The following is a 22,087-nucleotide window of genomic DNA, read 5'->3' as shown; positions in this document are numbered from 1 at the left end:
GGGGGGCTGGGAGAGGGCGAGGGGGCTGGGAGAGGGCGAGGGGGCTGGGAGAGGGCGAGGGGGGCTGGGAGAGGGCGAGGGGGGTGGGAGAGGGCGAGGGGGCTGGGAGAGGGCGAGGGGGGCTGGGAGAGGGCGAGGGGGCTGGGAGAGGGCGAGGGGGGCTGGGAGAGGGCGAGGGGGGCTGGGAGAGGGCGAGGGGGGCTGGGAGAGGGCGAGGGGGGCTGGGAGAGGGCGAGGGGGGCTGGGAGAGGGCGAGGGGGCTGGGAGAGGGCGAGGGGGGCTGGGAGAGGGCGAGAGGGGCTGGGAGAGGGTGAGAAGGTGATTAACATCGTGTTTGACATTCCCGGGTTCCGGGTGCTCGCGCTCGCCGGGTAAATCCAGCTGTTTCTGGCACGGCTGGGCCAACACAGCGACGGACGGACTCACAGATGTGCCGCGGTTTGAGATTGTGCGTGCGGGCGCGCGAGTCGGACGGCATTCCCGTCTCCACTAGAATCTCTGCAGGTGTCGCACGCGCGTGTGGGTGCGTGTGGGTGTGGGGGGTGGTGGGAAGGGGGGAAGTGGCTGAGCACCGAGAGGGAACGTCGTGGAGTTTTACAGGCCGGAGTCTGTCGGTAATTTAGCCGCGAAGCAGCCTGGCCCAGGTCATCGGGTCAAAGCTCGCTTGACATCCAGAAGTCACACCGTTTTGTGTTGCCCAACCGGGTGTCTGACACCTGCGGAAACCCGTCACCGTTGCTCAAGAGTCTCCAAACTCAACTGAGAATTCCCCGCCTCCCACCCACACGTGGAAATCCCAGAGATAGGTTGTCGGAATGGGATGCGCTCTCTCTCTCTCTCTCTCTCTGGAGGGACGCCCCCTGTTTACCTAATTCCAGAAAGTATTAGGTGCAGGTTGGCAAGAGCCAAGGCCTGTGGGTGGGGGGGGAGGGGGGGTCGAGCCCAGAGTGTGCGTTGGGGGTAACTGCTGGAGTCTAACCAGCTAACCCCACACATAGCTCGGCCATTGAGAGAGAGAGAGAGAGAGAGAGAGAGAGAGCGCTGTCTGGCAACACGAACTTCAATTGAACGGTGGACTGGATGGGCCTTGAAGACTGTGTGTAACTATTCCGTGGGTGGAAGATTATAATAATAATAATAATGATAGTAATAACAGTGTGAGAAGAGAAGGCGCTGTGCGTGTGCACGTGTGCGTGTCTCCGCCTGACCTGCGTGGTGTTTATTTTCCAGCGTGGAGTGTGATGCCCCAGGGAGTGAGCCGGGCCACCCCTCGCTGGACAGCCCCTCTGGTTACCCTCACGTCTCGCTGAGCGCCTCCGCCGTCAGCCCCGACCGCTTCGACAGCCCCTCCCTGGGGCCGCTGTCCATCTCCCCGGGCCTCCAGCGCCCCAGGCGCTCCAAACTGCAGCATTCCGCCTCCATCCTACGCAAGCAAGCCGAGGAGGAGGCCATAAAACGCTCTCGATCCCTTTCGGAAAGCTATGAACTCTCCTCGGATCTTCAGGACAAACAGGTGATTAACTGAGCGAGGGGATGTGGGGGGGGATTGGGGGGAAAGGCTTGTCACACCCATTTAATTAAAGCAAGAGATGAGCAATCGTAATAATTATAATAATAATAATATTAATGCTTGCATGTGATACGCCGTCTCATCACATCGTCGAGACGCCTCAAAGCGCTTCACAGGATACGCTGTAAAGTGAACGGACTGTGAATTTGGGGGTGAAACGCAGCAGCCAATTTGCACACAGCAGCGTCCCCGCAAACGTTGATTGAATGACCCAATTTTCTTTTCTCCAATCGACTGACAACTGAGTTCCTACTTAACTGTTAGTCAGTAGGACTCCACTTGTTATGACTCTCTCCCTCTCTCTCTCTCTCGCTCCCTCTCTTGCTGTGTCTGTGTGTGTGTGTGTCTCTCTCTCTCGCTGTGTGTGTGTGTCTCTCACTGTGTGTGTCTGTATGTGTTTGTGTCTCTCTCTCGCTGTATGTGTGTGTGTCTCTCTCGCTATGTGTGTGTGTGTGTGTGTGTCTCTCGCTGTGTGTGTGTGTCTCTCGCTGTGTGTGTGTGTGTCTCTCGCTGTGTGTGTGTGTGTCTCTCTTGCTATGTGTGTGTGTGTGTGTCTCTCTCACTGTATGTGCGTGTCTCTCTCTCGCTGTATGTGTGTGTCTCTCTCTCGCTATGTGTGTGTGTCTCTCTCTCTCGCTCTCTCTCTCCCCCTCTCGCCTGGGGCGAGGGCTAGCCAGCGGGCGAGGCTGTGGGTGCCTGTGACTAACCCCGTGCTCGGTGTCTCTCAGGTGGAGATGCTGGAACGTAAATATGGTGGCCGCTTCATAACCCGACATGCGGCGCGGACCATCCAGACAGCATTCCGGCAGTACCAGATGAACAAGAACTTTGAGCGCCTACGAAGCTCCATGTCGGAGAACCGGATGTCCCGGCGAATCGTGTTGTCCAACATGCGGATGCAGTTCTCCTTCGAGGGTCCAGAGAAGCTCCACAGCTCCTTCTTTGAGGGCAAACAGGTGTCCGTGAGCGAGGCAGGGGGCCGGCCGGCCGGCGGCGGAGGCGGGGGGGAGCTGGGGGCTGGTGCGGGGGGCTCGGAGGTCCCCAAGCAGCCCCCCTCTCCCCACGACACGTCGGACTTTGCCGACGCGATCACCGAGCTGGAGGACGCCTTCTCACGCCAGGTTAAGTCTCTGGCGGAGTCAATCGACGACGCACTGAACTGTCACAGCCTGCACGCGGGGGAGGGGGGGCCTGCGGGGGTGGAGGGGGGGCGGGGGAGGGGGGGGCGGCGTTACCGGGGCAACGCCGCCGCCGAGGAGGAAGAGGAGGAGGAAGAGGAGGCGGAGGAAGAGGCACGGCGGAGGGGGGAGAAGATGGCGGCGCCCCCCCCGGGGATGGAGAGCGCGCGGTACGGGAAGTCCTGCCGCGAGGCCGAGCGGGGGAAACTGGACGAGATGTCGGCCTCGTACAGCGACGTGACCCTGTACATCGACGAGGAGGAGCTGTCGCCCCCCCCTCTGCCCGTCTCCCTCCACCCCGGCGACCGGCCGTCCAGCGCGGAGTCTGACCTGCGCCTGCGCTCGCTCAGCTCCGCCCAGGAATACTGGGCACTCACTCACCGGGACGACAAGGGGGAGACCGACAACAGCTGCCGCAGCACCCCCTCGCTGGAGTGCCAGGAGTCCCGCCTGCGGGTGGACCACCTGCCGCTGCTCACCATCGAGCCCCCCAGTGACAGCTCCGTGGACCTCAGCGACCGGTCCGAGAGGGGCTCCCTCAAGAGGCAGAACGCCTACGACCAGAGTGGGCCCGGCAGCCAGCGGGCTAGCCCCAAGCACGGCCCCCACCCCCACCCCCACTCCCACCCGCACCCCCTCCCCACCAGGGTGCTCCACCGCGACGACGAGATGACCCGGCACCGGCACAGGCCCCTGGACGGGCACCTGGCCATCAACGGCAATGCCAACCGGCAGAGCAAGTCAGAGTCGGACTTCTCCGACGGTGACAACGACAGCATCAACAGCACCTCCAACTCCAACGACACCATCAACTGCAGCTCGGAGTCCTCGTCCAGGGACAGCCTCCGCGAGCAGACCCTCAGCAAACAGACCTACCACAAGGAGACGCGCAACAGCTGGGACTCGCCCGCCTTCAGCAACGACGTCATCAGGAAGCGGCATTATCGCATCGGCCTCAACCTCTTCAACAAGTGAGCTGGGCGAGGGAGGGGCAGCTCTGTCCCACGGGTGGAGGGGCTTGATCCTGAAGGGGAGGGGGGCTTGGGCCCGGGGAAGAGGGCCTGGGGAAGGGGGGGGAGGGCCCGAGGTAGGGGGCTCGGGCCAGGGAGTGGGGCTTTGTCTGAGGTGGGTGGGGCTCAGTCTCTGGGAAGGTAGGGCTGTGCCCTGGGGGAAGGGGTGGGATTGCCGGCCAGCACGCGGGGGGAAACTCCCTCATTTCCAATCGAGCTAAGGTCTTTTTATCGTCCCATTTGAACAGGGCACAGGCGGGAGCTCAGTTTAACATCACATCCATTTGGTGGCATTTCTGACTCATGCAGCGTTCCCCTACAACCCCTCTCCCCCCTCTCCGTCCCCCGCATTGCATTGCAGTGTCAGTGTACACCAGTGAGCACCAAGTCCTAATGAGGGGCGGGGGCTCCCGACCTTCTGACTGGGAGGTTGAGTGTTAGTGTCTGTCTGTCTGTCTGAGCCAGACAGGCCGGGTGGGTGGGTGGGTGGGTATATTGGGTGTATTGGTATAGACGGCCAAAGTCCTTGGCTGGTGATGTGGAAGAAGGTCACCTTGTTCTCTGGCACAGATCCTGTGGCATCGGATCAAGTTACAGGACATGACGTCCTGGAGGACAGTGGATGGGGGGTGTGGAGCTGTTACCTGCAGAGCTCTCAGTGACACCCACTCAGTCAGAACCCTTGGATCCTGTGGGGGTTTTTGTGGGTCTGACACGCGGGGAAACCCATCACCGTTGCTTAAAAGTATCCAAACCCAATTGAGAATTCCAGGCCTCCCACCTACACATGGAAATCCCAGAGACAGATTTTAGGAATGAAATGCGCTCTCTCTCTCACCCCGGAGGGACACATCATGCTTACCTAATTCCGGAGAGTATTAGGTGCAGGCTGGCTGGAGCCAAGGCTTGGGGGGGTGGGGGGAGCTCAGAGTGTGTGTTGGGGTAACTACTGGAGTCTAACCAGCTAAATCCACACATAGCTTGCCATTGATAGTGCGCATCTGCTTGTCCAGCTCGGACCACCCTCCCCGTTAGGGTTTTGGCTTGTGGGGTTAACAAGAGCTGAATGAGATGACTCCCTACCCCCAGTGAGCCAGGCCGGGCTGTGCTGTCATGAGTAGCGAGTGCCCTGGGATACGGAGGACCCTCCTGGCTCTTTACTAAACTCGCAGATCGTTTTTGTTAGACGTTTCTCTCTCCAAGTCTGGCACAAAAGCTGAGCTGGAAATTACTGATGTTTGTTCCTTCCCCCGCTCCTCTTTCCCCCCCCCCCCCCCTCTTCGCCCCACCGCCCCCCCAGGAAACCAGAGAAAGGGGTGCAGTATCTGATCGAGAGGGGGTTTGTCCCTGACACCCCGGTCGGTGTGGCTCACTTCCTGCTCCAGAGGAAAGGTCTGAGCCGGCAGATGATCGGGGAATTTCTGGGCAACCGGCAGAAACAGTTCAACCGCGACGTGCTTGAGTAAGTAACCGTCCCGACATCCCAATGCCCTCGGTCAGCCCTCCGAGTCCCTGCCCCGTGTGACAGGCGCTATGTACATGCAAGCGGGTAGCGTAGTGGTTAGCGTCCTCGTCTCGCAAGCGAGAGGTTCGATTCCCGGCCGGGGTCAAACCTGAGGCATGTTTCCTTACTCCACCCACACGCCTCTGTTTACCTAACAGTCAGTAGGAACCCGGTTGTCAGTCGATTGGCAGATCGCTTTCCAGGGGTAAATAATCCCTTCAAAATAATAATTTGGTCACTCAATCCCCAGTGTTTGTGGGACACTCACCACTGTACATAATTGGCTGCCGCGTTTCGCCCACAAAATGTACAGTCAATTCACTTGACAGTATATTCTGTGAAGCGCTTTGAGACGTCTCGAAGACGTGATGAGGCGCTGTACCAAATGCGAGGATTATTATTGTAGGATTATTAAATCGCTCGCAAGCTTCAGAATCAAAAAATTGTCAGCTGGAGTCTGAGAAAGACGTAATCACCGAAGCGGAGAGTGAATCTGCTGCTATCTGCTGGCTACTACCTCACACTGCTGTCACAGCAAGACCATCAGAACAACAACAACAACAGTCCTTCACGCCAGACAGCGTTTCCGAGGGCTTGCATTTGTATAGCGTCCCTCGAATAATAATTACATAATAATATTCCTTGCACTTGGTATAGCCCCTTATCACGGCGTTGAGACATCTCAAAGCGCTTCGCAGGATTTGTGGGGTAAAACCCGGATCGAGTGACTAACTGATGGGGTAAAACCTGGAACTTCTCTTTTCCAGCTGTGTGGTGGACGAGATGGATTTCTTGGGAATGGAGCTGGACGAGGCTCTGAGGAAATTCCAGGCGCACATCAGGGTTCAGGGAGAAGCTCAAAAAGTGGAACGTCTCATCGAAGCCTTCAGGTAACCTGACTCCGGCTCCCAACCCTGACCCGAACTTTGTGTGTGTGGGCGTGTGTTAGTGGGTGTGTGTGGATGGGTGTGTGTGTGTGTGGGTGGGTAGCGAGCAACAGTGCAGGGCAATGGCGGGATGCGGGTGGGAGAAAGAACAGGGGAATGGGATTAGACTAAAGAGCTCCATGGGGGGCGCGGGGTTGGGGTGGGGGCAAGAGTGGGGGAGAGCGGACACCAGCACAGGTGCGATGAGCTACACACAGTGCACTATAGTAAACAAATACATGGCGGGTGGGAGGGTGTAACAGGACTTTGTGGAGACCTTGTAGAGTGCGTGTGTCTGGCTGGTTGAGTGGTAAGACCCTACTCTGCGACTGATTTCCTACACCCCCCTCCCCACTCCCTTCGGTCATCCACTTACCCCTGCCCCCAACCCCCAGCTCAGGTCCAATGCCCAATGCTCTGACTGACCAGAGCCCTGGGACGTCCTCCCGGCATTGTGTAAACGTCGTTTGTTGCTGTTTGGTTTCGGGGTGCGCGCCCCCTCCGCCCCCCCAGGCTGACTCTGCCTCTCTGGTTACAGTCAGCGTTACTGTATCTGTAACTCGGGGGTGGTCCGGCAGTTCCAAAACCCCGACACCATCTTCATCCTGGCCTTCGCCATCATCTTGCTCAACACCGACATGTACAGCCCCAACGTCAAGCCAGAGCGCAAGATGAAGCTGGAAGATTTTGTGAAGAACCTGCGAGGTGAGTGTGGGCTTGGCGAGGTGGGGGGGTGGCGAGGTGGGGGTGGGGGGCACAGAGGGGGGGATGGACAGGCTTCTCTCTCAGCGAGGATGGGGAAAAATGAGCCTGGGAGTGGTGCGGGGTGGGGGGAGCAGTGCCAGGGGGGAAGGGGTGAGAATGGGGATTAATTGTGTTGACCAAAGACGCAAGTGGTAAGTTGGGAGCGAGTTCCCACACAGTGCCCAGTGGCTCCTCCACTGATGGTTGGTGCAGAGGGTGTGAGGAACACATGACTGTTAACGTAAAGGCAAGGACTGAAGAGGAAAAACTTGCAAGGAAATGGGGAAAGAGCGGAGGGAGTGGGACTGGTTGGGTGGCTCTTCCGAACAGCCAGCACAGGCACGATGGCGAATGGCCTCCTTCTGTGCTGTAATATTCTTTGATTCTATGATTCTATTCCTGTGACATGTCAAAGCAGTGTTGGGATCTGCTGTGTATGTGGATGTGTGTGTGTGTGTGTGGGTGTGTGTGTAGCTCTGCCTCGCTCTCTCTGCTGTAAGCGAGGTAACCCAGGTCATTAAACAGAAGGCAAAATACTGCAGATGCTAGAAAACAGAAGTAGCTGAGAACACTCAGGAGGTCAGGCAGCATCTATGGCGAGAGGAAAGTGAGTTAACGTTTTAGGTTAGTCGACCTGAAACGTCAACTCACTTTCCTCTCTCCATAGATGCTGCCTGACCCGCTGCTGCGTGTTGCTAGCGACCTCTGATTTTAACCCATGGTGATTGTGTTGCCCCCCAGGCGTGGACGATGGAGAGGACATCCCCAGAGAGATGCTGATCGGTATTTACGAGCGAATCCGCAAACGAGAGCTCAAGACAAACGAGGATCACGTGTCTCAGGTCCAGAAAGTGGAGAAGCTGATCGTGGGCAAGAAACCGGTAGGTGGCACGACGTGGGGGGGCATTGACAATGGGCTGGCAAGGGGGGTGGGGGGAACTAATGAGGGAATGTCGAGCATGTGGGAAGGGGGGGCGCGTGGAGGGGACTTAATGATGGAACAGCTGGGGGGTGGGGTTGGTATGTGAGGCTGTTCCCAAGTCAACGAGAATCAAAGCAGGTAACGGGTGCTGAACAAAACCCGGTGTTTCTTAACCGATGGGATAATCCCGTTTGAGTCCATTAAGGAAACATATTTGGGAGATATTTATGGAGCGGTTTCGGAGTTGAGCACAATTTTCCTTTATTTATTTGGGTATTTGGCCACCACTCCCTGTCCCGACCAGGGCATGGCATCCTTTCCTGTCGCACGGACGGCTGCCTGTCTGAGTGGCCCCGAGTCGTGCAATATGCTGCGGCTGTCTGTCTGTCTGTCTGTCTGTCTGTGTCTGTCTGTCTGTCTGTCTGTCTGTCTGTCTGTCTGTCTGTCTGTCTGTCTGTCTGTCTGTCTGTCTGTCTGTCTGTCTGTCTGTCTGTCTGTCTGTCTGTCTGTCTGTCTGTCTGTCTGTCTGTCTGTCTGTCTGTCTGTCTGTCTGTCTGTCTGTCTGTTGTGTGTTTGTGTTGTTCTGTGGCTTTTCTCTGATATCTAACAGCCCTTCTTTGTGTCTTTCCCATCACAGATCGGATCCCTGCACCACGGCCTGGGTTGTGTACGTATTATTTTTCTTATTGATTACCAATCGCAGCTTAGGGTTGGGTTGGGGCTGGGCTGGGGTTGGGGGTTAGGGGTGGGGTTGGGTTGGGGGCTGTAGTTGAGGCTGGGGCTGGGCTGGGCTGGGTGCTGGCGTCTCTCCGACAGACGGGTTGAGGTGTGATGTTTGCTCCTGGCTCAGGTTCTCTCGCTCCCTCATCGTCGGCTCGTGTGTTATTGCCGACTGTTCGAGGTTCCGGATCCCAACAAACCTCAGAAGCTGGGATTACACCAGAGGGAAATCTTCCTGTTCAACGATCTCCTTGTGGTAGGTTCCTCCTCCCTAACTTGGGAGCCCATGGTCTCTATGCCCAGCCACCACAGACCATGTCCCTTCCCTGCCTACCTCCCACCCGCCCAGGCATGTTTCCCCCTCTCCCCACACCCACCCCCACTCCCACCGCCACCGTATTCCCCTGTGAACAATTCAGCCTTTCTGCCCCCACCCTGTGCAACTCCACAACTTTCTGAGCCCTGACTGGCCTCCAGCACACCGGTGACTGGGATCAGCCGCTGACCTCGCCCTCTGTATCCAGGTTACAAAGATCTTTCAGAAGAAGAAGAACTCTGTGACCTACAGCTTTAGACAGTCCTTCTCTCTCTACGGGATTCAAGTTCTTCTCTTCGAGAACCAATGTGAGCATCTCCTCTCCATCAACCTCCCCACTGTTAGCTCTCCATAGCTCTCGCTCTCTGTATCTCTCTCTCTCGCTCTCTGCTAGCTCTCATTCTCTCTGATCACCCTCCCTCTCCCTCACTCTCTCTATTGTTCCCTCTCTCTTTCGCTCTCGCACTCTATTTAGCGTCATCTATCTCTCTCTCTGTTTGCTCTCATTCTCTCTAACCACCCTTTCTCTCAGACCTGCTCTCTCTCTCTCTCTCTCTCCTTGTCTCTCTCTCTCTCTCTCTCTCGCTCTAATCTTTCTCTCCCCCCGGTTTTCTTTCCCTCAGATTACCCGAATGGAATCCGATTGACGTCCGCTATCCCAGGGGCCGATGTCAAAATCCTCATTAACTTCAACGCCCCCAACCCTCAGGACCGCAAAAAGTTCACCGACGACCTGCGGGAATCCATCGCCGAAGTCCAGGAGATGGAAAAATACCGAATAGAATGTAAGCTTCCTCCCTCCAGAGTTTCCGTACAGCCCTTGCTGCGGGGTTTATTCTTCACTTCTCTCCCCTTCCTCCTGCTCTTCTGAACGCGCCACTCCTCTGTCCTTCCGATGGGAGTCAGGGGGTGGGGGGGGGGGTGTTGTCAGGGGATGTGGGACCCTCCAGTACCTCGCCACACGGACCACTTTGGAGTCCCGTAGCGGAGTGGTTAGTGCACTCGCCTCGCAAGCGAGAGGACCCGGGTCCCAATCCCATTTGGGTCGAGTGAAGCCTTAGGCAACTTTCCTTACTCCACACACACAGGCCTCTGTTTACCCAGTAGTGAGTAGGAACCCGATTAGTTAGTCGATTGACAGCCATTTTCTGGGGGTATTTAATAATCCCTCCCCCAAAAATAAATAATAATTTGGGTTAAAAAGCAGCCGACTAGTTTACCTCTCATGACGTCTAATTAATGACGTTCGTGAATATTCTAAGAGTGAAGGATCCATAGAGACTCCCCCCAAATGGCTGTGAGTGTGAGGACATGTGGGAGATGCTTTCTACGTGTTGATTGTGTGTTAACCTCGTGGGTCGTCCCTCGTAATCGCTCAGTCTCTTGTTGGCTTTGGGAGTCGCGATTGTCTCAATCATTCGCTCCGCAGCGTGAAGAGTTGTGCAGATCACTCACAAACACTTTAATGTCTTCAGCTGAGCTGGAGAAGCAGAAGGGTGTGGTCCGCGTCAGCATGTCCCAGAGCTCCGGCCTGAAGAAGGATTCGGGGAACGGGACGCTGAGCAGGGCCAGCCTGGACGACAGCTACGCCACCAGCGAGGGTCTGAAGAGGAGCGCCCTGAGCAGCTCTCTGCGGGATCTCTCGGAAGCAGGTGAGTGCTCGCCCACATACTTAGGAACATCGCAACATAGGAGCAGGAGGAGGCCATTCAGCCCCTCCAGCCTGTTCTGCCATTCTATTAGATCACGGCTGAGCCATACCTCTACTCCAATTACCTGCCCTTTGCCCCATATTCCCCTTGATACCCTGAGCTAACAAACAACTATCTACTTCGGGCTGGACAACGGGAATGGATCCAGCCATAATCCACAGCCTTTTGGGGGAGGGGGAGAGAGAGAGAGAGATTCCCGCTCCCCTCCTCAATCCACTACATGCCTCGCAACTCATTCCGTTTCACGTTCGCCTTAAACGCAATCCCGTTGGCATGTCGCCAGGCGAGGAGAACGAGGATGTTGGGGAGGAACATTATTATTATTATTATTGGGGAGGAAGGTGATCGGTGGGTGGATGGTCGTGTAGTGGGGGGGGGGGGGGGAGATCATACAAGCTATTGATAAATAGACCCTCTCCGAGGGCCACAGTGACACTGAAGCCCCGGCTAATACACACAGTCAAACCAGGCAGTGTTTCCCGGTGACTTCCATGTTGTCCTCCCGATCCTTCTTGAAGCTCAAATCCTGTCTTGAGTCACAGGATGTTACAGCGCAGACACCGATCAGCGCTCAAGCCGGTGTGTTTATTCTGGCTGTGAGGCGCCCAGTCTAGACAGTTACAACACCAGCTCGTGTCTAGCCAGCTCCCTTCGCCTCGGGATAACAACAACAACCACCGCAACAACTTGCGTTGATATAGCGCCCTTCACGCGGGGTTGCGTCCCGCGGCACTTTCGTCTCACCCGTAACGTGACCGGGGTCAGACGTACACGCACAGACGTGCTCTGATCACATACGTGTCTTGAAGGGAAGCTCCCGAGGGTTAGGAATGGGATGAAATGGGAATTTAGTCAACAACAACTCGCATTTATAAAGACATGCTACGAACATTAGACATGCTCAGATTGCATTGACCTCTTACCTCACCATCCTTACATTGGGCGGCGGGAGCGGGGAGGACAGTCTGGAAATCGATATGAATTAACTGCCCCTCAACCCTCGGCTGTCCATTCCTTTGCTCGCTCGTTCGTTCACTCCCATCGAGTACAGAATCCCCCACCGTTCCAACCGCTCCCAGTGACAACTCCCCTTCCTGTCTCTTGTGTTCTTTGAGTCCCTCAGAAGTCACTCCCCGTGTTTCACCGACTGTGTATCTCTGTGAGGATCCCAGAGGGTCACAAGATCTCCAAACACTTGTTACCGTTCCCATTTCTCTCTCTCTCTCTCTCTCTTTTCTCTCTCCTCTCTCTCCTGCTTCTTAGAAACCGTTCCATCCTCCTCCTCCTCCTCCAAACACAACAACAAGAAACCTTCATTTCTGATGTTAAAGTAAGATTAACACAGAATGTTCACCTCTCCCACATTTCAGTTCCCCACGCGGGCCACAGTAATGTGCTGATTCCGGGCTGGAAGACGATTTTGATTTATATGTTTTGTACTTTTACGCACTGCGTGCCTCCCTTGGAAAGTGTGTGGGGGGTGGTGGGGGGGGGGGCGGTGGGCTGCCATGCTTCACCATTACAGAAACAGCCTGGGTTCTCTCGCGCGCAAGAGAATTCCCAACATCCCCCTGATTCCCGGAGCAGAGAAATGAAATCCACTAGGAAAACTCCAGTTTCTTTTTACGCACACACGCACACACCCGCACACCCGCACACGCAGCAACGAATGGGCGCTGGTTTCCATAGGGAAAGTGTCAGGAGTCAGGGCCACATTCGATGGTGGAGGTGGGGGGAGAGGTTAGACACCTTATCGTTGTGTGTGTGTGTCCTCTGCTCCGATCTCCGCAAACACTGGTTTTCGTTTGAAGTCGCTGTTTGCTTTGGTAACACAATCTCCATTGTCTCCTCGTCGCTGGTATATTTTACGTTTATTTTCCTGTCTGCGCTATGCGTCTTTGTAACAACATACAATCTATTATGTTTGGCAAAGTGGGGGGGGGGGGGTGGGGGGAATGGATGGGGGGTGGGGGGCGGGGCACAAGATGGGTGGTGCGATCCCTGTTTTGAGAGCAATTTTACAGGTGCCCCTTGATTTCCGGGGGTCATAATCCCCTCAACAGCAAAAAAAATTAATAATTTGGTCAGTGCTGTGCGCAATTGACTGCCGCGTTCCGCCCACAAAATGCACAGTCACTACACTTTACAGTATATCCTGTAAAGCACTTTGAGACGTCTCATTGATGCGAATAAGGCGCCATATCAAATGCAAAGTTTATTATTATTACTAACAAGGAGGCCCTTTGACTAAAGCGGAAATTTAGAAATTGTTGGTTTTGATAGCACAATCAAAGGGCACCTATAATCCCATCTCTACACACAGCTAGCACATGGTTAACACTTGGCTAGCACATGGTTAGCGCTTGGCTAGCACATGGTTAACACTTGGCTAGCACACGGTTAACACTTGGCTAGCACATGGTTAGCGCTTGGCTAGCACATGGTTAACACTTGGCTAGCACATGGTTAGCGCTTGGCTAGCACATGGTTAACACTTGGCTAGCACATGGTTAACACTTGGCTAGCACATGGTTAACACTTGGCTAGCACATGGTTAACACTTGGCTAGCACATGGTTAACACTCGGCTAGCACGTGGTTAACACTCGGCTAGCACATGGTTAACACTTGGTATGACCTTCCCACCCCTTCTCTTCCCCTCCCCAACTCCCCCATATGTTGAGTCAACAATAAGATGTAACCTCCATACAGTCTTACTCCGAAGGTGGGATATCTGAATGAACAGATACCCCCCCCATCCTTTCCAATACCCACCCCGCCCCCACTCCTCTCCTCTGCTGTAGCTGTCCCTCCAATAATAACACCACGTAGCCTCCTTGATAAATAGACCTCACTCGCTAGTTAGCAAATAAAAAACCGAAGTGGCCGGGAGAGTGAGCAGGTCAGTGGAGAGAGGAAAGTGAGTCAGAGCCGAAAGGTCATCGACCCGAAACGTTGACTCACTTTCCTCTCTCCATAGATGCTGCCTGACCCGCTGAGAGTTCCCGGCCGCTTCTGTTTCTTATTTTAGATTTCCAGCAGCTGCCGGTATTTTGCCTTTTGTCCCTCGCTCTAGTTCCCAGTTTAGAGCCGGCCAGTGGGTACTGCGATTGGCCCTGGTGAGAGAGAGAGAGACACCAGCTCCTTCCTTCCCTCCCTCCTCCCTCCCGTAGGTTTACACTCAGTTTCTAATCTCTGGTATTGCATGTCCTGGGCAGGAAAGCGTGGGCGACGCAGCAGTGCAGGATCGCTAGACAGCAATATGGAAGTAAGTAGGAAAGCAATTAATCTGTAGCTGGATGTCTGATGCATATTATATTTTTTTTTAAAAAAAGCTTTTTTGTTTTTTGCATTTTTTTTGGCTTTTTTTTCTTCCCAAAACCACCACCTCCCACCACCCCTCAGCCCATATGTAACCCGCCTGCCACATGCGTTTTATTTTATATATATATATATCTATATATTATATGCATGCATGCACTTGCTTGCCTTATGCATCTAACGCTCGCTCCCACACGCACGCATGCATGCAGTGTCCCTGCCAAAAGGCACAGTAAGCGGCTGATAGTAGAATGAGATGAATGCAGCGGAGAGAGAGGAGAGCGGGAGCTTTCTGCAACGTGTTTAATGCTGATTTAATATCGGCGCCTTTCCGGTGCTATAACACGGCAGGCATGGGGCACGGCAGCTTGGCTTCTTGTTCTGTGTGTGAGCGTATTTGTAGTTTCATTCTTTTTTATTATTGCTTTTTCTACACGATAAGGTCTCAGTCAGGGGAACTATTCCCCCCTCGTTCCCTACTCCCTTCCTTCCCCACCCCACATTGAAATGACCATCGAGCTCTTGTTCCCGAATGCTTTGTATGGAAACGCACTGAGACAGAAAACTAGTTTATAAAGAACTGAGAGTGGATTTCGTGAGATTTCATTCATCCTCAAGCATTGCCTTACCTCCCCTCCCCCCCCTAACTCCCTTCCCCTCCATCATGGTGTGTTCCCCATTGCATGGTCACTGAAAAGACATTAAACATTATTGCACTTGCTGTTTAACCAACAAGACAAATGCCTATAATGACATTGACGTTTCTTACTGTTGAATCCTCCTTCCCCCACCCCCCAACCTCTCTCTCTCTCTCTCTCTCTCTCTCTCCTATTCCCCTTTTCTCCCCCCCCCCCCCTCACGTCTGCAAGGTCTGATATCTGCCTGTTCCGGAGACAGAATCTTAATCTTGTCCCAAACTTTCTAAGTGTGGTTGGTATTGGTGGGGTGTGACTATTGGTTGGCTAACAGTGGTGGCACGAGAGGCTGGACTGTTGTTACTTAACCAGGATATCTGTGTTGACATCTCCATCTTGACCTGATGTTCACTGTAGGAGGAAGGGAGGGAGGTCACCAATTCACTTCCAAGTCGAAGGAGGAAGATTTTTCCCCTTAATTTGTGAGGTTGGGGAGTCCTTGATTTTTCTCAATTCATTCCCCCCGCCAATCTATTTGTCAAGCGGGATTTCTATACTTCACAGCAACCCTTCGACAGGATAGTGGAGTGTCCCAATGGAGTCTCCATGGCAGAGCCCAGCCTGAGATGGTGGAGGAGGGGATAATTGAAGTACAGTGTGCGGGGTGGTGGGGGGCTGCTTAGAATTGAACAGATTGAATTGGACGAGGGGGAGGTGGGTGAAGAGATGTGAGAGGAGATTGAGGTACGTTTATGCTTCGGTGGCGGCGTGCCTTCCAGAACCTTCTCGGCCGTTACGTTAAGATTCTGTCCGACGTCATTGGTGTCGTTGATCCATCCCCTGCCTTCGTTCTACAGACCGGTTCCAGACTATATTTATTTTTGCCCAGCCAGGTGTCTGAGTCACGCAGAAACCCATCACCGTTGCTTAAGAGTCTCCAACCTCACCTGAGAATTCCATGTATCCCACCTACACATGGAAATCCCAGAGATAGATTGTTGGAATGGGATGCGCTCTCTCTCTCTCTCTCTCTCCCTCCCTCCAGGACGCATCCTGCTTACCTAATTCCGGAGAGTATTAGGCACAGGTTGGCGAGAGGCAAGGCTTGGGTGGGGTGGGGGAGGTAGCCCAGAGTGTGCGTTGGGGTAACTGCTGGAGTCTGACCAGCTGACAGAATAAACCGCGGGTTCCAGACAGGAGCGTTCACTGAACGAGTGTCAGCCATCTTGGTTTGGTAACCAGAATTTCACTCATCTTCCTCAGGTAAGCTTCACGTCGTCTCCAGATCCACAACCTGTACAGCCAGCAGCTAAACTACCTCCATCATCCATCCCTCACCCAGTGCCAGTGTAGGGCAGCCCACAGCGAGGTGGTCTACTGTTAACGCTCCCTACAAGGTGTCCACAAAGTCCTGTAACCCCCCCCCACTCCATGCGTTTTTTTCTACAGTGAACTGACTAACAACCAAAACACATGGAAGAAGGATGATGATTGCATTCAGTACAAGTGCTTAACTGTATTGAGACATTCAGAGGATCAGTGTGAGTGAGTGAGCGAGCGAGTGAATGAGTGAGCGAGTGTGTGAGTGAGTATGTGTGTGAGTGATCGAGCGCCATCATATTCATGGCAAATAATGATCCATGGCCATGTTCGGTGCCACATCCACTGTAATGGCAGCTTGTTGCAGCTGCTCCGTGTCGCTGTTGTAACGGAGTAACAGGACTCAGTGGACACCCTGTAGAGTATGAGGCGTTTGGTCCAAAGAATAGATGACATGATGTTTGCCTGTTTTTAACCATTAAATCTTCCTCTCTCTCTCTCCCCCTCCCCCCCCCTTTCAGGGATCCATCATTAACAGCCCTCAGGGACCCCGCAGAGCTGCTTCCTCGCGAGGGGATTACCCAACCCGCCATCACCAGCCCTTGTCAAACTCAGCCTCCCTCCTCGGCTCCCTGTTCGGCACCAAGAAAGGCAAAGGCTCGGCCCAGGGTTACTCTGTGCCCGGCCCCTCCTCGCAGCCTCCGCTGCCCTCCCACCTCGCACAGAGCGAGGGGCAGAGCCAACCGCTCCACGCCCTGCACTCCCAGTACTGCCACCTGCAACAGAGCCAGCCATTGCCGCCCCCGTACCACCATCACCACCACTACCACCCGCCCCAGCACGCCCCCCTCTCCTACCCCCAGCACTCTCCCCACCCCCAGCACCCTCCCCACCCCCAGCACCCTCCCCACCCCCTGCACCCACCCCACCCCCAGCACCCACCCCACCCCCAGCACCCACCCCACCCTCAGCACCCACCCACCCCCAGCACCCTCCCCATCCTCAACACGTGACACATTCCCAACACGCTGCCCATTCCCAACACGCCCCCCATCCCCGCGAGCACGCGCTCCCGCACCCCCAGCACGCCACACATTCCCAGCACCCGCCCTACGTGCCGCAGCAGCAGCAGCACCCGCACCCCCCTGTGCCCATTCTGCCGCACCCCCACCCTCACCACGGACAGCCCCCCACCACTCCAGCCCCCGCCGGCACCAAGACCAAACACGCCAGCGGCATCAGCACAATCGTCTAGGGCGGGCGAGCGAGCGAGGGGAAAGGGCGTCAGAGAACGAGCGAGCCTGTGGTCACGGTGCCACACACGGCTCCGGCAACACAGAGGAGGCAACCACCGACGGACAGTCGTGCGGAGCTGAACCTGCGGACTTTAACCAACGATGGCACTCGTATTAATCTGCGTGCTCCGAGACAGCATCAGCTCCCATTCACCCCCCCCCCACACTCGAGGAACAGATTTCACACCCCATCTCCCACCCACACCCCCACCCAGAGTAACGTCACAACACACAGCTCGTCTCGGCTTTAGCTGGTTGGTTGATTTCCCCGAGAGAGAGAGAGAGAAAGACCGCCCAGTCTCACTTTGCCTTCCGTCAGCCTGGGAATGGTGGGGGTGTGGGGGGGGTGGAGAGGAGGAGAGAGAGGGAGGGTTTGACTCATGTCTCATTCCTCTCTTCCCTCTATTTGTTGGCAAGATTTTATTTCCTCATAGTAATTGTTGATGAATTCCCCTCCTATCAACCCCCACCCCCACCCACTCTCTCTTAATCACTCCTTTTTCCCCCACCCCAATTGCCCCCAAACAGACACACCCGACCCCCTGGTTATTTCAGGGCCGAGGAGCAGGTACGGGGAGAGGGGGGGAGGCAAGTGCACAATCAACTCTTAAACTTACTTGCTCTGATGATGGAGCGAGGCTGGACATTGGGGATGACGGATTTTAATAGCTTTTATGTTGCTCAGATCTCCTGATCTTTCACGCAGGTTTAAAAAAAAAACATTTACTGCACTGCGAGACGTTGATCACAGAAACTCCCAACCAACACACTTTGAAAAGTACATTTTTTAAAAAAAACACAGGTTCCTCTTTTAAGCCTCGAAAGGAAAAAAAAAGATGGTGAACAGTCAGTCGAATCCCGAACCGTGAGAATCGCAATGCACCCCTCGTATTTATTGAGTGACAGAGAGACAATGCACACACCATATCTCGCTCTTACATCACTTGGTCACTTGTTCTGTCCTTGTTTATAAAAGTGCCAACTTCAATGGAACCAACCCTTACCCCCCCCACCCAACCCCCCTCCCCACTCCCATCCCCATCCTGAAGCATTCACTGTTTTAATCTAAGTATGCTTTGTGTATGACCTGCATAGTTGACATCAAGAAGGAGGAAGGTGTGGAAAGATGTATTTAAATGATCAGTTGTTGAGGTTCGTGTGTTGAGGGCCGGTTGACTGTTGAGATTGTTGGGGCACAAAGTTTTGGGCAGTCTTTGAGGTCAGGACTACAAAGGGGGTTTGAGGGGGGAAAGGAGAGAATTGAGGCAGAAGGACACAGGGTCTAACTTGCGCTGTTTGTTAATGGATTTCTTAAATAGGAAATCCAGAATTGCCCGACACCCATGACTCCCATTTGCTGGTCTTTTGGAATTGGGTGATCAATGAGATCCGTTACCAAATCGAGACCTCAACCGCCTCCCCCCCCCCCAACCACCCCCACTCTCTCTCACACACACACACACACACATCTCCTCCCCGCCCCGGCATATTAATTTAGAAAACAACTCAGAAAAACTCTTAGGAGTTGCCCTTATCCCACCCCACAGATGGTAACTCTTAAACTAAATGTTAATCCTTGCTGCTTCTATTAGGATATGAAGTGAACTTGTGTACATATATATACACACACACATACACCCCCCATGGTGAGACATATCAACTAAAGAGAGCATTATATCAGAAAGGTGAGCACCTTTCTCTCCCCCCACCCCTGTATAATTTTCAGGATAATATGTATATATATATTTTTGCTTCAAGAGTAATGTTGTGCTCAGCAGGGCTGAGTTGAAACTAACACTGCACCCCTATCCCACCGTCATGTTCTTCTTTGATGATTTTGGTTGGAAATAAAGTGGGGGGTGGGGGGGTGCGGGGGCGGGCAAATTGTAGTAACTATTCAATAATTAAATGAAGGAACCTCCTCTCCCCCCACCCACCACCCACTCCCCCTCCCTCACTTGTAGACCAAATAGCGAGATGAAGTTTGTAGAGTAACTGTTCCAAGCTGTGAGGACCTCAATTTGGGAGGGGGATAAAATGCAGGGGGTGGGGAGGAGGGGGGTGGGTTAGAGTTATCAGACTCTTTATCTATAACTATCATTACCAGACATTTAATACCAGCAAACTAATGAACTGAGCACTTTTTTTTAATTAAAAGCAGCGCTAGCCAGCAAATATAGAGTTTAGCCTCTCCCCCCCGCCCCCCCCCCCTCTCTCTTTCTCTCCCTCCCGCCCGCCCCGCCCTCTCCCTCCCTCCCTTCCCCCTTGTATTTTACTTTTATTTTAGGTTTGTTATGTGCAATACACGTCTCTCTCTTGTGATGTATTGAGGAAACGCCTGGTCTGGTATATTAATCACTGGAATGTTTGGGACTGTGACGTTCGAATGCACGGAGTCAGCCTGACATTCCCACCCACCCCCACCCACTCACCCACCCACCCACTCTCCCAAGGACAAAGCCCCCTTCCCCCACCCTCCCTCACTTTGCTCCCCACCTACTTCCCCGAGGCTCTGTTCCTTGTAGTATCTAGAATGATGTATTCTCGATAGATCGATCTCTCTTGCATGCCATTCCATGTCAATAGCGTTCAGACGTTACATCTTGTATATTTGCAGAATCTCTATCAGTGTTACTGTTGACATTAAATATAGCCAGAGGTGAAAGTGATCACATAACTAAAATCATTGGACCTTTCCTTCTTAATACTTCTGTAACCGGCAAAAAAAATAAACTATTAGCCTAACTGTAATCTAAAAAGACGGTTCCAAAAAAAAAGAATCTGGATGGAAATTATATTTAATTAAAAAAAAATAGCATAGTGGGGATGAGAGTCGGAGTTTCACTTCTAGAAGGATGTCAGTGTCGCTTAGTGATGGAGGGCTTTGGTCTGTTACATGTTGCTGTGCACACGCATTGTTTTTGAAATGATTGTTGTAAATAAAATTGTATTAAATTGGGAAATAGTGTCCCACTACTTTTTTTTATTTGTGCTCTTTCCGCCTCCTCCTCCGCTCCACACCCCCTCTGCCCCCGCCCCGCAGCTTTTATTAGTATAGCAGTAATAACCTTGCATTCGATCTCGCGCCTTATCACGTCTGCGAGACGCCTCGAAGCGCCTCACGGAATATACTGTAAAGTGAATGTTTCGTGGGCTTTTATTTGTCGTGCTCCTGATCTTTCAAGGAGGGTTAGAGGGAGGCGATGTGAAGCAGGTGTGTTAAACACTTGCCACACGCACTCTGTCTCTCTCGCTTCACACACAAGTGATTGCCAAAACCCACAGAATGTAGAATTTGCAAAGCGTCTTGTCAGCTCGCCCACGCCCAATATGCAGGCCGGATCTTTTCTGGAATCAACTCTTGACGTGTAAGTTTACACTTTTTTCTATTGATCGGCACAAAAAAAAAACTTAAATCATGAGAAGTATGATATTTTTAATATAAAAAACACAAATTATATTGAGATAGGACCAGTTTGTGTATTGACTTGGCTGCAGTGTAATGCTTGCATTTCGAGCAAAAACACAGCACAAATCAATCCAAAAATCCTGCACAATGTTAAATAATCCTAAATAATCCCTCCGTTTGGTACAGCGCCTTTGGGAGGGCGTCTCGAAGCTCCTCACAACGACGACAACAACAACAAGATTGCATTTATAGAGCGCCTTTCACGTCGGGAGGACGTCCCGAGGCGCTGGGATCTACTGTAACGCGGAGTGACTGTGTTCTGTGAGCAAACGGAAAAACAAATCTCAAGGTGGTGTGAAATTTTGGGTTTGTTTCTTCCCCCCTCCTCACCCCCCACCCACACACACACACACGCACACACCGCGTTTGGTCCAGTCACTCGCTGCGTGCAGGAGAAGCCCCTAATGTGACAACAAAACCGAATGAAACGTTGGCAAATTATAAAGCAAAATCTTACACGGTGTTGAACTTCCTGTCTCCCGTCAAATCTCGGCGTTCACCCGTTGCTCGGCAAAGCACTCAGGTACTCATCACACATCGGTCTTTCGGCAATAACCATCTCTGATCCGGGAAAATTGCAGACAACCACGGAAACTGCCGATGTTTCTAAGAATGGAACAGAACCATATCCGCTGGGCAGGGACGAGGGGAGGGAGCAGGGCTCACTGCTCCCACATACAACTGTCAATTAGCCTTTGAGGATCACATTCCTTCTTCCACAATTGCCACCGGGTGACTGATTGATTGATTGATTGATTGATTGATTGATTGATTGATTGATTGTATGTTTGCTGACCCCCCCCCCTCCCCCAACGAGCTCTCGTGAATATGACTTTGTAAATCGTCAGATGCCTTTGCCGCCGTCTCATGCAATTACTGTTCTATATATGTACAGTAATATACATATATATATATATAAACCCACTCACCAGACATTTTGTGAGGAAAGGCACAGAAGAGAGGATCAAATTAATCATAAATTTAAAAAAAATCAAACTCAAGTTTGCGCCCCCCCCGCCCAAAAAAAAATAAAAGGCCTTTTCTTTTTACCTTTGAAACTCCTACGAGTATCTTTAAGGGCTTACGCTCGCGTTTGATGCATACGGTGCCCACGCCTCCGTGAGTTGTCTCACACGGACCTGCCCGTCGAGTGTAGTGACTGTCTCATGCAGACAGAGGAAAAATAAAGCCGGAATCAATTTTGTTGGTTGGGGGGGGGGGGGGACAGCACACTGGGAGATAAACTCTCCGCTCTTTTCCAATAGTCACTCAATCTTTAATGACGACGACAACAACAACAACAACAACATGGCATTTGCACAGCGCTCTTCACGTCCATTGAACAGGTGCAGATGGTGTAAGGTTGAAGGACGATGGCATCACTGACAACACAGCTGTTTCGCTCTCCCCCATTCCCCCACCCTGCACCCACCCCCGCCCTCTCGC

General features: G+C 53.2%; 1 protein-coding gene across 1 annotated transcript in view; it reads left to right on the top strand.

The window, feature by feature from the left end:
- iqsec1b (IQ motif and Sec7 domain ArfGEF 1b) overlaps positions 1 to 17,532 on the top strand; it is a 37,184-nt gene extending 19,652 nt beyond the window's left edge. Inside the window, exons 2-17 of the mRNA XM_042339645.1 lie at positions 1,231 to 1,513; positions 2,299 to 2,769; positions 2,881 to 3,719; positions 5,059 to 5,220; positions 6,030 to 6,152; positions 6,727 to 6,893; positions 7,674 to 7,813; positions 8,492 to 8,521; positions 8,705 to 8,830; positions 9,099 to 9,198; positions 9,514 to 9,675; positions 10,366 to 10,542; positions 13,820 to 13,869; positions 16,399 to 16,849; positions 16,891 to 16,930; positions 17,051 to 17,532. Coding sequence (XP_042195579.1) covers positions 1,231 to 1,513; positions 2,299 to 2,769; positions 2,881 to 3,719; positions 5,059 to 5,220; positions 6,030 to 6,152; positions 6,727 to 6,893; positions 7,674 to 7,813; positions 8,492 to 8,521; positions 8,705 to 8,830; positions 9,099 to 9,198; positions 9,514 to 9,675; positions 10,366 to 10,542; positions 13,820 to 13,869; positions 16,399 to 16,849; positions 16,891 to 16,930; positions 17,051 to 17,132 — 3,403 coding nt within the window. The 3' untranslated portion in view covers positions 17,133 to 17,532. The remainder of the gene's footprint in view (positions 1 to 1,230; positions 1,514 to 2,298; positions 2,770 to 2,880; positions 3,720 to 5,058; positions 5,221 to 6,029; positions 6,153 to 6,726; positions 6,894 to 7,673; positions 7,814 to 8,491; positions 8,522 to 8,704; positions 8,831 to 9,098; positions 9,199 to 9,513; positions 9,676 to 10,365; positions 10,543 to 13,819; positions 13,870 to 16,398; positions 16,850 to 16,890; positions 16,931 to 17,050) is intronic.
- The last annotated feature ends 4,555 nt before the right edge of the window (positions 17,533 to 22,087 follow it).

The sequence above is a fragment of the Callorhinchus milii genome, unplaced genomic scaffold (assembly GCF_018977255.1).
Source record: "Callorhinchus milii isolate IMCB2004 unplaced genomic scaffold, IMCB_Cmil_1.0 Scaffold12, whole genome shotgun sequence".
NCBI classification, from domain to species: domain Eukaryota; kingdom Metazoa; phylum Chordata; class Chondrichthyes; order Chimaeriformes; family Callorhinchidae; genus Callorhinchus; species Callorhinchus milii.
Note: the sequence above shows the minus strand (reverse complement) of the source record. Positions and strands in the feature narration are given on the sequence as shown.